The 15097-nt window shown below is 45.0% G+C and overlaps 1 protein-coding gene across 2 annotated transcripts; it reads left to right on the top strand.

Annotated features, from left to right (window-relative positions):
• The first annotated feature begins 1270 nt into the window (after window positions 1-1270).
• Window positions 1271-11338, top strand: optn (optineurin). Of its 2 annotated transcripts, none has more exons than XM_062517983.1 (14): window positions 1271-1523; window positions 2296-2444; window positions 2895-3094; window positions 4570-4716; window positions 5062-5126; window positions 5506-5616; window positions 5786-5906; window positions 6183-6298; window positions 7047-7196; window positions 8003-8087; window positions 8196-8351; window positions 8758-8900; window positions 10110-10177; window positions 10281-11338. In XM_062517983.1, exons 2-14 carry the CDS (start codon window positions 2315-2317, stop codon window positions 10379-10381), a joined length of 1593 nt encoding a protein of 530 aa, XP_062373967.1. In that variant the 5' UTR covers window positions 1271-1523; window positions 2296-2314; the 3' UTR covers window positions 10382-11338. The 2 variants fall into 2 exon arrangements, with proteins under 2 accessions (XP_062373967.1, XP_062373966.1); XM_062517982.1 differs by having other exon boundaries at window positions 1273-1523; window positions 8193-8351.
• The last annotated feature ends 3759 nt before the right edge of the window (window positions 11339-15097 follow it).

The raw sequence follows: 15097 nt of genomic DNA, 5'->3' as shown, positions 1-15097 counted from the left end.
AATGCATTGATTCTCAATGAACACCCATGTAGCTTTAGGTTAGTGTAACCCAAAATTGTCCCATGTTGACATTATTTTTTATATTCAGCATAGCCAGATCTTTCACAAAAAGTTTGTTGGGTTGATAGAGGTGCACTTTAAGCCCCCCAAGTCCAAGGCTATAAATGTATGCACATTTTGCATATTTCATTAGATAATGGTTCATCTACATGAATGTATAAAGTATTTCAGAAAACTTGCAATACAAAAAAGTATTATCTTACAGTGAGTAATCATCTGAGGAATTTTTGTGGGAATATCTATTTGTTAAAATTTTTACCCTATTCACCCCATAATATATTCGTCCATAGACTTATAATGGGGCATAAAGAGGGTGATAAAACACAAACAGCAGCTTATTGACCGGGTTGGCCACCCAGGTTGTGATCCTGGGACACCCTAGATTTTATTTTTGTATGACAACCTTTTACAGCAGCCCATGTCTGATTTCCCTAAAATAGGGGGTTTTGCCCCCTGGGTATAGTGGAAATAAATGTTTAGGCTTATTGTCAAAAACATTCCAGCACGCAGTTCCCAAAAAACAACTGTCAAAATCAGTTTTAATATTTCATATAGGAATGCAATATGGACATGAAAAAACTGCATTGCATTGAACTTAGGCTTATTGCACTTTATTGCTGATATGCAATAACTGCAGTTTTTGTCCTATAACGGCAGTTATTTTTTGTAAGGGATGTTGCTACTGACCAATTATAAAAACGTCCACAGACCAAAGGCCACCGGTTTCACAATTTATCAGCGTCAAATATGAAGTGCTAGAAACCCGTGCTCTTGTTGACATCTAGTGGTTTGAGACAGAATCGTTTCTTCATAATAAATAATCTCCTCTAAGCTTGTGTAAAGGGAAGACTTCTGAACATGCCTGTTGTAGCCTAGCCTATGGAAAGCCTTTTGCAATCTCTAAACTGTCTTTCAATACTGCATGAACGGTGGCGTGGTGTGGCCCTTCCATTCAATTTATCGCCGTGAACGTGAAGCAGGATAATTTACAGTAGACTAGGCTATATGCGCCACTCGTGCGCCACTCGTGCGCCATTCGTCCAACATGCCGCCGCCAGCCACGGCTGCCACAGTCGGGCAAGGTCAAGCTCGAGGGGGAAACCCCATTGCGGCAGAGGACGGGGTGAAATATCAGCCGATGACGGCATCATCAGCTGATCACGCTGGGACATTTGTTGTGGGACTGCTTCGCCACCACCTTCACAATGCAATGTAATGCAAGGTGCGATCACACCTACACGTGTTCCGGTGGAAACAACGCTTTAGACCCATCCACTTTATTTCCAGATCGCACTCGCTCAGTTTCCGACCGAGAGGCTACGTAACGTCAACACCAGGAAGAGAAGCACCAGCAGCACATTCCTACCAAACAAGACGGGGTGAGTGCGAAGAAGAAAGTGAGCAGACGTCTGACCCTGAACAGTTTTGTTTCGGCCACATCATCGTTTTGGAGTAGTAAAACGGTACGTGCCAGTTTTACATCTACAATAACATACTTTTCATGATTTGGGAAGCAGAGAAACATGTTTAGTTTTAAATAATTCTCACGGATAGCCTATGTGTCATCATCTTCAGGACTGTTTCAGTGGTATTATTGGTGGTGGTGCTGAAAAGTTAAGGCCTTTACTTTGACTCTTGATCAAGACATGTAGGCTTGAATATAAGCAATTAAGCCAACGGTTGTTTGAACGGAGTTTGAACCCTAATAGTTAAGCGAAACCGAAACTTATCTTTAGCAAAAACATTACATTAGCACAACTATAACGTTAGTATTATAATTCATTTGAAACACTGGAACTACGATAATGCTTCTTGTTGCTAACGTCAGTTCGTGACATTTAGTTGGCTATTTTGCGAATTGACGAGTCATGCTGATGGCCTATGTGATTGGATTATTGAATTTAGAGTCCTGCGCAACAGCACCAAGTTAACAGTCTGGCTGCTGGTACATATTTCCATTGGCACAGCTATTTGGATTATGCGTGGTCAACTCGGAAGAAAAGCGAAGCTGTGGACATGACATTAGCTTTGTGATCACAGTGGTTAACCTGCAGTGGGAGTGAAACACTTGGTGCCTCTTCGTGACTCATTGTCACATGTGTGTGTAATCTGTTTGACTGGAATCTCTCCTGATGCTGTAACCCCTGATGTATTAAGTGTATTATTGACTGAAGTCTCTCCTGACATTTCGCACATATTTTGACTGACACGTTCACTTCTGACATGCACATGCAGATAAGGCTACTGTGGGGCGATGGCTTCCAGCACCCCAATGGTGAATGGGGACCTGAGTCGGGGGTCCCCCCCTGGAGCTGCTGTGGGCAGTCTAGAGGAGGCCGTTCAGCAGATGAACACCCTCATCAAGGAGAACCGAGAGCTGAAAGGTGTGCATATGGTCCCGTAAACATTTAACCAGACATGTACAGTATGGCAGGTGACAGTCTCTCTCTCTCTCTCTGCTGTGTGTGTGTGTGTGTGTGTGTGTGTGTGTGTGTGTGTGTACGTGTGTGTGTGTGTGTGTGTACGTGTGTGTGTGTGTGTGTGTGTGTGTGTGTGTGTGTGTGTGTGTGTGTGTGTGTGTGTGTGTGTGCGCGTCACACACTCAGTCACATGCATTTTTCTGAATCTAATGTGTGTGCCTGACGTTGGAATGGATACTGTACGAATGGACCTTGAATACACACATGTATTCCCGGAGCCCCCCAGTAACGTTAAGGCGACCCCATTACTTATGTGTGTGTTAAGTAAGACAGAAGAATGTGTGTATGTGTGCGTCAGCACTTATGTTTCCCTTCCTCACACACCCTCTCTGTGACACTCTGCGGTCCTCACAGAGGCGTTGAGGCAGACTAACTCGACCATGAAGGAGCGTTTCGAGGACCTGTCTCTGTGGCGCGAGAAACAGAGGGAGGAGCGGGAGTTCCTGGAGGGACGGCTGGAGGAGGCCCGGCAACGCGTGACGACTCTCACCGCAGAGAACGAGGGACTGAAAAAACGAGTGCAAGAGCTGCAGAACACCTCACAGCCAGCACAGGTCAGGTCATCGTTGTGTTGTTCATCTGTACAGTAAGAAAGGCTTCGGTGAACTAACTGAGAAACGCTGGGGCACTCTGATTTGTTTTATGCCTTAAGCGGTATAAAGTTGACAGATCTATTAGTGACACCTACGTACACGTTTGTTCTTGTGTATGCGATAATTAGCGGGTATCATCACGACTTCAGGTCATATCAAGTTTATCACTCCTTGACTGACTTGACCTGCCGAATCACAGATCAGCCCATGTCAAATCCTAGTTTACCACTAGTTGATTTGCCAACCCTTTGCATGTAAAGAGTTCAGCTGTTGCTTCAGAGCAAGCTCTTGTGGAAATGTGCTACAGGCGGTGAGCCAGCTTTGCTGTGCTGTCTAAAGGGTGCATTAACATCGGCCAGGTCTTGATGACATTTTGCCCATATTTTTTTTTTGTTTGAACTGCCTGTTTACATCTGTGTTTCAGATTGGCCCATATCAGATATCTGTGTTGACATGGTTTAGCTTCACTCTTGAGTCAACCTGCATGCGCACAAGAGTGATTTTGGTAGCCGAAGTGAAAGTAAACATACAGAAGACACCACAAATGCATGAAATAACACAAGCTTGCAGTATTAGGCTATTTCAGTGGTTAGTTGTTTGCTATCATTTCCGAAGTATCTGGAGAAGTCTGCAAAACAGGCTACCGGTTTTATTTTAAGGCAAAAATGAAAGTGGAGAGCAATTTTTCCATCTGAATTTCACTATTCTGCTAGTTGAGCATGTGAAAATAATATTATGGTTATGGATATGGTGTTTAGCAGGTGCTTTTGTCCAAAGCAACAAAGTTATGTTCATGTTGTCATTGTCTATGTCTGCGTGAAGCGCTTTGAGTGTCCATTGTGCTTGAAAAATCCGCTATATGAATAACAGAGGCAGACATCCCGGGTTCAGAAAGTAAAAGTCCTGCCAAGTATTTGATCCAACCATTTTAGTAAACCAGCTCATCCTAATTAGCAGCCAGGTAGATCAGATAATTAGTGATATCGCCTGTGTTAAGTGCACAGGTAGAAAGAATACATGGCAGGACTTTTACTCTTTGGAACCTGGGCTGCGTTTCCCAGATTCGTTGAGAAGCTCTTAAGTGCTAAGAACTTCTTAGGAGCGCTCTTAGAATGTACTAAGAACGCTCCTAAGAAGTTCTGAGCACTTAAGAGCTTCTTAACGAATCTGGGAAACGTGGCCCTGATGGTTTGAAAGACACCAGTTGTAGCACCCCTGCTGCTTTCTTCATGTACCAAAACATACTGGGCTGGACACTCTTGACCTTGGTCGTAGACTACAAGACCGCATTTACACTTGTTTTGAAAAATTGTTTTGGGGCAATCCGATCACAAATAGTCATTCCTAGATACAGATGTAAACAATCATCAAGCTCTGATCTCTCCAACCACTTGTGAGATGTTGTTATTGACTCGCTTGCGTTGGCGTTGCTCCAGGCCGCGGCAGGGGAGCTGGAGGCGCTGCGGGTCCAGCTGGCCCGTGTGCAGGCGGAGAAGAACGACCTGGTGGCCCTCAACTCAGAGCTGCAGCTGAAGATGGGTCAGGGGTCACCCGAGGACTCCTTCATCGAGATCCGGATCGCTGTGCGTGAGGACGACTGACCCGCCACAATCAAACACACATTAGACAAACCTAGCGAGAATTCTGATTCAGTGTGTACAGAAGTCATTTTGATGTAATGACCATGAGGTAGTCCCTAGACTCTTACACCTACTGCTAACTCGAGCAAAAGCATGATTTATTTACACGTTAATGATCATATACTGTAGCATGCATAACACAGTATACAGCAGGGTAGGGCAGCGTATAGGCATAGGCTGGTGGTCACTTCTGTCTCAGTCCATTGTCATGACACAAAATTACTCACTCAGTTGTGTCAAGGACTGTCATAGTTCATTCTGTTTACAAAAGGACTTGGACTCTTGCAGGAAGGACAACTGGACGTGACTAAAGATTTACCCTCCGCTCAGGAAGAGCTCACAGCCTCATGCATGTAAGGACATTTTGTGTGTGTGTCTGTGTCTGTGTCTGTGTCTGTGTCTGTGTCTGTGTCTGTGTCTGTGTCTGTGTCTGTGTCTGTGTCTGTGTGTGATGGAAGCCAGTGGGTTTATGCTGTGTAATGTAAGTCAGGATCATTGAAGCTCAGATGGACATGCTGTGCCAGATTAGTGTTTTGTTTTTGCCATTCCTTTCAGGGTTATATTTGTCCTAACCAAGTTCGCCGTTTAAATGCGTATGTGCTATTTTGCATTTGTCTCCCTTCATCATCACTTCTGCTTTTGAAAGCCTAGCCTACTTGCACTCTTTTGTTTTTGTGTGTGTGTGTGTGTATGCTCTGTAAATAGAAACACGTTCCTTTGTGTGTACTGTAGGTCGCGCTTCAAATCCGAGGAGCAGACGGTGAGCCAACTGCTGCAGTCTCTGAGGAGTGAGACCAAACGCGTGGAGACGCTGGAAATTGAGCTCCAGGCTGCAAGAGAAAGGTGAAGGCCGTAGGCCTCACTGTGTTAATAAAACCGAAACGATTCAAAACAAGGAGAAAGATTTTCTTAAAGATTTTCTCAAAGTTAAGTTTATTTAGTGTGTGTGTCTGTGTGCTTGTGATGTTTGTATTCCTCTACTCCAATGAAAACGTCGGCCATGTTTTGGCAGATTGAACGAGTTGGAACTTCAGAAGCAGATAAACAGTGAGAGCAGCACGCAGACGTCACTATCTCTCCAGCTCGCTGATCAACAGCAGGCTGAGAAGGACAAACAGAGCAGCGATGAGAAGGTAACTGCACGTTTGTTGTATTAGGTCAACAGGTTTGACAAGATCTGAACTCCTAGGCTCTATAACAATGCCACAAATATGTAACACAAATATATTTGTGTGTGTGTGTGTGTGTGTGTGTGTGTGTGTGTGTGTGTGTGTGTGTGTGTGTGTGTGTGTGTGTGTGTGTGTGTGTGTGTGTGTGTGTGTGTGTGTGTGTGTGTGTGTGTGTGTGTGTGTGTGTGTGTGTGTGTGTGTGTGTGTGTGTGTGTGTGTGTGTGTGTGTGTGTGTGGCAGTCTGCGACCGAAGTGGAGAATCTGAAGACGCAGGTGAAGACTCTGGTCAAAGAGCTCCAGGAGCCTCAGAGCAAACTGGACGAGGCAGAAAAAATGAAGAAAAACCTCCAGGACAGGTACAGCATACTCGCCATGAGAACCCAACCTGACCCAAGAGTAGAAATGAACCTACTGTAACCTAAGACATGTTTCACGTTTACGTCTAATCATTAAATGGACGCTATTGAAGGAGTAGTGAGCGGTTTTAAGATAATTCACTTTTGTGTTACACTCATCAAGTATATCCTCACAATCTCCTAGCAGTCTGTTCTGTGTGTGCGCACTGAACCCCCCCCCCCCCCACACACACACACACACAGCTCTGGCTCTATGAACTGAAAACAAACAAAGCGAGTACACACCCTCTCATCCATGGAGCACTACAGATAGGATTCTATTTCTTTGGCTGGTCAATAATCAGCTACCTTTCTCCTGTAATAGCTACCCCCACCTTTAACACTCAAGAGCATATTACAGATGTACATCTGCTCATGAATACATTTGCAGTCTTGAGTGTCACACCTACGAATGTGATTGTGTTAGCAGCACAATGCGCCTTCAGTAGCTCCCTTCCCAGATCCATTGTGTAAACGCACCCCCGTAATCTCAGTCCGACCCTTGATCCGCTGTTCCCTGGCGTTTGTGTGTGTGTGTGTGTGTGTGTGTGTGTGTGTGTGTGTGTGTGTGTGTGTGTGTGTGTGTGTGTGTGTGTGTGTGTGTGTGTGTGTGTGTGTGTGTGTGTGTGTGTGTGTGTGTGTCTGTGTGTGTGTCTGTGTCTGTGTCTGTGTCTGTGTCTGTGTCTGTGTGTGTGTGTGTGGGCTGCAGGTGTCGGGAGATGGAGCAGGAGCTGGCCAGCCTGCGGACCCAGCTGGGGGAGCGGCAGCAGGTGCAGACGGAGAACGAGCGGCTCAAGCTGCAGCTGGAGAGTCTGCAGGCCCACAACAAGATGGAGCAGAAGAAGGCCCTGGAGGAGAAGTGAGGACACTACACACACACAATACACACACAAAATATATTTATCATACATGTGCTGTACTTGTACACAAATGTTCTGTACCTAGAGGCCTACAGTATGTTAACATGGGCAGCCGTGGTGTACTGGTTAGTGCTTCGGGCTTGTAACCGGGGGGTTGCCGGTTCCCCGACCAGTCCACAATGGCTGAAGTGCCCTTGAGCAAGGCATCTAACCCCTCACTGCTCCCCGAGCGCCGCTGGTTGGGCAGGCAGCTCACTGCTCTGGGTTGTGTGATTCACCTCACTGTGTGTTCACTGTGTGCTGTGTGTTCACTAATTTGGTTAAATTGGGTTAAATGCAGAGAACTGAATTTCCAAAAAAGTGTATATTCTATTCTATTCATTCTATTCATTGCATTGCTGTAGTCCAGTTTGGAAATATCGCCTGCGCAAGAAGTTGTGTAGCATACTGTGTGAGATAGGATCGGATCTCCTGAATATTATGTTCAGAGTGTGAATTGACAAGACCTTGTGACTGAAGCTATATGAGAAATTAAATCGGTCATCAGTTATGACACCCAGGTTACATAAACATATGCTAACATATGCTGAAAATTGCAAATGTCTGTAGGTTTTCCTACAGACACATGAATGAGAAGACACTGTGGTTTTGCCTATTTTGTCTCCAAATATATAACGCAGGTGGCCTAAAGAGTTTCAGAGGACCGTACTGTATGTCTAAAGACAGTGATGTGCTTGTGGGACCCTACCCGTAGTTTATATCGGTCTGTCGCTAACACTTTTATCCATTCCCCCCCCCCCCTCAGGAACAACCTGGCTCAGTTGAAAGATGCGTACACTAAGCTGTTTGAGGATTATAATGAGTTGAAGGAGGAGAGGAAGAGACGAGAGGTACAGTAACCATGGGAAACCACTGCCTCACATGATTGGTTTTCAGACCCACGTTAGCACCGTCACGCCAAACCCCTGTTTCTCTGTTGACCTCTGACCCCTCAGCAGGCTAGCGTGTCACGGGAGGAGGCCAACGACGTCCAAATGCGATTGGCCGCAGCTGAGCAGGCGCTGGCTGCCAAGCAACAGAAGATTGATGACATGAAGCAGGAGCTCTTCCAAAAGGAGAAGGAACTGGAGACGGTGTCTGTCTTTAAGGCCCAGGTGTGTGCATGTCAACTGGGTGCACGGGGCGTGATTCGTTGGGGGATTTCCCCCGTTTCTGATCTTGATATTTAGACAGGGGGAAATCCAGATCTCTGAGAAGTTATTTTTATCCTGTGTGGGGACAAAATGTATCCACCCCTGATATTAATCAATGCTAACTCACCAATATCCTAGTGCAAAAGTGGCATAACGTGAGAATTGTCTACTGTGCAAATAATAATCAATTCAGAAACGGACCATTATGATCTTGCCTATGTGATGATTGAATGTTGGCCTTTGTCCATGCACAACACCTTAGACCCAAGTAAGATGGTAACCAATTAGGTTATAAATGCTTTATTTTAGCACAATAACTACAGCCGTGTGTGTGTGTGTGTGTGTGTGTGTGTGTGTGTGTGTGTAGGCGGAAGTGTACTCGGCTGATTTCTATGCGGAGCGGGCAGCTCGAGAGGCCATTCACGCAGAGAAGGAGCGTCTCGCCGCCCAGCTGGAGTTTGTCAAGAAACAGAAGAGCCAACTGGAGGATGAGATGGACTCGCTCGGCAGGTGAGCCCTCTCACACAGATGCACAGGGATGCTTTTCCTTACACGGATTATTATGCCTAGTCCAAAATGAACAGCTTTTATCAGTGGAAAATCAACACTGAGGATGTCTATGAGGGCCCATTTAAATGTATTTTTAAAAGTGTCTTGGGCAATCCGATCACGAGTAGTCAGCTGAGACACATTGTCATGTACTCATTCAGGCTACTGCATGCTGCATGCTAGCCCAGCTCCTTAACCACTATGCTACCAGCACCCCTTGTATCCATGTGTGTCCTTGGAGAACAGCTGGAGATGTTGATGGCCACATGTTTAGATTCTGTTACTGCCCACGACGTCACACTGATTAGAACACCCATTGTCCATGACGCAGCACAACATCTCACAAGTGGTTTGAGAGATCAGAGCTTGATGATTTTTTACATCTGTCTCTAGAAATGACTATTTGTGATCGGATTGCCCCCCAAAACAATTTTTCAAAACAAGTGTAAATGCGGTCTTGTAGTCTACGACCAAGGTCAAGAGTGTCCAGCCCAGTATGTTTTGTTACATGAAGAAAGCAGCAGGAGTGCTACAACTGGTGTATTTCAAACTATCAGGGCCGCGTTTCCCAGATTCGTTGAGAAGCTCTTAAGTGCTAAGAACTTCTTAGGAGCGTTCTTAGAACATTCTTAGAGCGCTCCTAAGAAGTTCTTAGCACTTATGAGCTTCTCAACGAATCTGGGAAATGCGGCCCAGAGCATTTAGAAGGGACAACTAATCCAGACAGAGTGGAGATGAAAAATGTCCTCGTCCTGGCACACAACAAGTTTGTTTTGGAAAACAACAACAAAATTAGCAATAAATTGCAATGGGCTAGACAAGCATAACAAGCACAACAACGGTTGGCTTGTGGCCTTGTGCTCTCTGAGTGCCTGGATTTGTTTTTATGCCCAAATCCTTCTCTCTTTTGCACACACACACACACACACACACACACACACACACACACACACACACACATAAACACACACACAGTTTTGTATTTATATTCTGTTTATGTATGCATGTATGTATGTGATTCTGTACAACCATCTGCATGGTTGGTTGGCTAATTTACACAAACATGTAACAATGTAAATGTGTGGCCTTGGATTTAATAGTTTGACGTTATGGGGATGGTCCATATATATAGTCCATGAAGAGTTCACTGATGAGCTGTGCATTTTGCAGACAATCCTTAGGAGAGATGCAGCGCAGACACGTGCCACGCGGAGCCACACCACAAGGGGGCAGCAGAGGTATGACTTCCTTTACCATAGAGGCAACATTTACGTTGTCATGTGAAGACGCCAAGATTTGTTTGCTTACTTGCACTGCTTCCCCTCTCATTTGATCTCACAGGAGCGGAAGTGAACATTCCGGAACATGCCTGTCCAAAGTGCAACGAAATCCTTCCTGATCTGGACACTCTGCAAATCCACATCATGGACTGCATCATTTGAGCCTGTGGTCAGACAGTATCTCAAACAGTTATACCCCCCCCCCCCCACACACACACACCCAACCATACACTAGTTCATCAAAACTCTGGTTCATAATAAGCTTTAACACTGCACATAGCAATCACTGCACAGTAACTCTTCTTGAAAAGAATATTGTGGGGTACAGTATAACAAACTATTCCCATGTTGCACTCTGTAATTAAGATCTATTGGTGTTCAGATTTGAAGTTTACTGTCAGACTAACAATGCGTATCAGTATAGTTCTGATTTCGAAGCCCTTAAATGCTTATATAAGATATAATAATTATATTTTGTTTGCCAATTCAAGCCTAGTGAAATTTAGATTGTGTTTATTTTCATGTTAAATGAATTTATACCTGTGTGTTCAGTAAAGGCATTTATCAAGAACCCTAATATGTGATATTTAAGTAGATTCTTCTCAGATGGCTTTGGTGACAGACTTCAAAATATATTGTCTACGTTACTAAAAAGATACAACCAAATTGGCCCATCTTAAGTGGAGTAGAAGTTATAGTTTACCGCATCAGGGCACTTTAGCTGCTGACAATATTCCAGATTAGTGAAGGAGCATGTAGCAGGTAGGGCGGCTCAATCCCAGAATCTCACACTCTGTTGGCTTTAATTAATGTGCAGCTGCGCTGTTGCAGATTGCTTCTCGTCTTCCTCTCAGTGAGAAAACTGGTTTTGATGTCCGCAAAGTATGGTCACTCAGAACAGAAGACGTAGCAGCAGGGGTGAGGAAAACCCAGACGGAATGATGACTGTGTTCTGAAAATTAAAGACTCCTTCCTTAGACGGTTTGGTGTGGCATCAGTGACCAACTTGGGTATATTCATTGCTACTTGAAGAATTAACCCACATTCTTGTTTATGAAGTTGGATAAAGTAAAGGTGTCTCCTGGACATGCTTAATATTAAAAAAAGATCTGAACAATAGCCCTTTCAGAGTGTGTGCTTCTTTTCTCCAACTAGTATTGTCTGTTATTCAGTCAGCATATTACTCTGAAAAGTGACTGTGAGAGAATTTCATTTAAAAGTTGCAGATTCTAACTCTGATTTGGTTGATTTGACTCTGTGTCTAACTGTCTGAATTGTATAAAGCTCTATACACTACCAATCACATCTAATAAATGTTCTGGTGCGCAGTGTGGACGGATTATATGGATGGTGCGCGGTGTGGACGGATTATTATTATTATATCAATAATGAATTATCACCTGTATTGGTCCCATTCATTCTCATTAACAGAATGCAGTATGACAGACAGATAGACAATAACTTGTGATACTGTAGAAACAATTTACAGAACACAACAAACAACAGTTAATATTATTGCCAATAGTTATTAACAGTGTCACTATTTTTGTTGCCTACTTTTTAAAAAAAATCTCAATTGTAGACCCTTGAGAGGTCTACAATTGAAGGAAGTAGAGGCTTCCTATTCTGTTCAGTTGTGCAAAGCAGTTGTAAACCTTCTGTTCCTCATTGTGTAGGCTACTCTGCAGTAGCCTATATTTTAGTTAGTATGGTTTTACTGATACTGTTGCCAGTAGGTCTATGGCCAAGCCGACTTTCCAAAAACAACATACAGCCACAAAGGAGGCTATGGAGTTTCTGAGTGGTGACTGTTTCCTTGCCATAGTTTACATTGCCTTTGCATTAATATGTTTAGGACTCCATGAGAATAACTAGAGGCATCAGAATGCACAATGATGAATTTTAGGCAAGCCATTTGATTTTTCTTCTAGCTTTCTTTCAGAAAACAGCCATCAAAACTCTTAATGGGCATATACCTAGGCTGGGCTATACCAAGAGGACAGTCAGCTCAATTTTAAGAATTGCATATGTTGATGAGTTAACAGTACACGTCACAGAATCACAGAATCAGTCTGAAAAGTGGCATCTTTGGAAAGTGGTCCGACCCTCTAAATTGAGTTAATATAGCCTGAAGGTCCTGAACTAGCCTATGCTGCAATTTGCCTCATGGTTCCAAGTTGCTAAACAAGTTCTGCACAAAGGCATTAATCAGATTCATAGACAATGGCAATTTTGACGTGCCATATACTTAACCGGAAGCTACGTATATGGAGCGAAACCATGCCACCTTTTCAGGGTTGCCAAATTTGCGGTTTTCTCGTCAAATTGGGACACTTAATTTCTATGAAAAATGGTCCCTCCAAAAAACTATTTCAAACATGTGTTAACTTAAGATACAATCTATAATAAATATAGGTAGTGTCCTAAACTTTGGCCATGTAAAATTTTGCCACAGCAAGGGGGAGGCAAAAACCACCTGGCAACAAATTCAGTGGTCAAAAGTCCTCATTCTTCACTGGGTCTATGGGCATGGCAAGGGATACAAAATTACAAACGTGTGAAAGACCTTAAACCTACGGCAGACTATTTTCATTGATCAAAGAAGACGGGGACAATGGCACACTCCCACGTTTCTGCTGATGAAACACACGGAGTCAGGAAAACCTACTGGAAAACGATAAGGGCAACTTATCAACAGAAGAAAGCAGTGAAGACGACGATGACGAGGATTACTGTCCTAATGAGCAACAACAGGATTCTAGTGAAGATAAGATTTATAATGAGTACGTGTGATTTGTGTAATGCGTGGTGTTGTTCACTAGTTCATAGTCAACGGTATGCATGCATGCTATGCATTTCTTTAATTGGACCAGAAAAACATGCCCTTGCAATGAGCGCTGCTGCAACACGATAGACACACGTGCCCAGGCAATAAAGTTTTTTCCCCGTGTAACTTAATCCATCGGCAAGAGCATGCGCAAGAGCAAGTAATGCACATTCCGTTCATAATCTTTTGTGCTAAATGCTTTGCCTAGTTACAGGAAAATGCATAAAACACACAGTGTCTGTCTTGGTGTAAGTTGCTGTCATGTTTAGGGTTAGGGTAAGTGCTTGCCTGAAGTGTCTGTTTGGGCATTCACTGGGTCATCATGGCGCTACTCAGCCACATATGCGCCCGGCCCAGAAGCAGCCCAGATTATACTGGCATCATCTGGGTTCATATTAACCCCTCACCTGCCAAACAGGCCACACCCAACATTATACTGGCATCATCTGGATTCATATTAACCCCTCACCTGCCAAGCAGGGCAGGCCACACCCAACATTATAGACACTTTTTGGTTCATGCATGTTTTTTATACTCTTTTCTCTCAAATCTGCAGCTAGAGTCCATGTTTCTGTTGGTTTCATGTATTTGTGCATATGAGTGCTCTACTACATTTGGGACAGTCAATTTTCTGAAACCAGATGTGGATCTGCAGTGCTCCCAGCATTGGCCATGTGCAGAATATTCCACCGGAACATGGACCAACAGCTCAAATTTGCAATATGGTCCCATGATGATTTATGGTGCTATGATAATTCTTCAGTGTGCAATGTGCACATACCATTGAAAACAGAAATGATTGAACCTGAACCTCTGTGCAGATCTGAGTCAATGGTCTAATATTCTGTCAAATTGGGATGGTTTCTGAATTTTGACGGTGGCGTGGATTGGTTTTGCTTTATTTTATAGAAACCGAAATGAGATTGACATCTGTGAAGCACCTGAAAGCACGTCACCTGAACAGCAGGAGCAGCTGATCTCAGAGAACCTTCAGAACGACAGCCGTGAGAACGCCACCCCCCCTCCTCCGAAGAGGCCGCGCGCGGGTAAGCCCAGTCAGCGGGATCAATCATCATGGAAGACCAAGCGCGACTCCGACATCACTCTGACAGCTCTCCGCTTTCTTCCTGCCAGAGAGCCCGGCGTGCAGCTGAGTGCGTCAGACAGACACGCCCCTCTGGAGCTCTTCAAGTGTACTTCCCAGAGGACGCGGTGAGGGTCCTGTGCCAGAACACCAACAAGCTAGCGGCCAGGAACAAGGCCAGTGGAGGCAAGTGTCAATGGAGAGACGTCACAGTGTCCGAGTTTTACAAGTACATTGGGCTGCTCTTCTACATGGCAATGTTGAGACTGGATCACATCAGCGACTACTGGCGGACAAACAGCATCCTTTCAGGTTCCTTCGCGGCACGGGTAATGACCAGGGACAGGTACCAAGCCATATCCCGGAACGTGCACATGATCGACCCGGACGAGGCGAGGGAGAACGAAGCCAGAAAGGGAACCCCTCTGCATGACCCGCTGTTCCGTCTCAAGCCTCTCGTGCGCAGAGTTCAAGATGCGTGCAAAGCGTTCTACCATCCACGCCAGAATCTTGCCGTGAACGGACGGACGGTGGCGACCAAAGCGCACGCTGGCAAGACGCAGGACATGAAGAACAGACCAACCAAGGGGGGCATTGAGGGGGGCGTCGAGCTGTTTGCGCTTGTAGACTCCAGCAACGGGTACACGGTGAACTTCTCTGTGCACACAGGAAAGTACCGCCACCCCACGGGCAAGGGACTGGCATACGACGCCGTGATGTCGCTGACAGAGAACAAACACCTGGGCCAAGGCTACCATATCTACATGGACAGTTTCCACACGAGCCCAAGGCTTTTCGAGGACCTGTACGCCTGCAAGTACGGCGCTTGCGGCATGTGCGGAGGTGTCCCAAGCGATGCCCTGACACAGAGGTCGGGCCGAGGGTCCATCCGGTGGAGGAGGAAAGGGCCTCTTCTCTTTGTCCAGTGGACGGACGCGCAAGAGGTGTCCGTGTGCTCCACCATCCA

This window comes from Sardina pilchardus, chromosome 17 (genome assembly GCF_963854185.1).
Source record: "Sardina pilchardus chromosome 17, fSarPil1.1, whole genome shotgun sequence".
Taxonomy (NCBI): Eukaryota; Metazoa; Chordata; class Actinopteri; order Clupeiformes; family Clupeidae; genus Sardina; species Sardina pilchardus.
The sequence above is the reverse complement of the archived record's forward strand: the minus strand, read 5'-3'. Positions and strand labels throughout refer to the sequence as shown.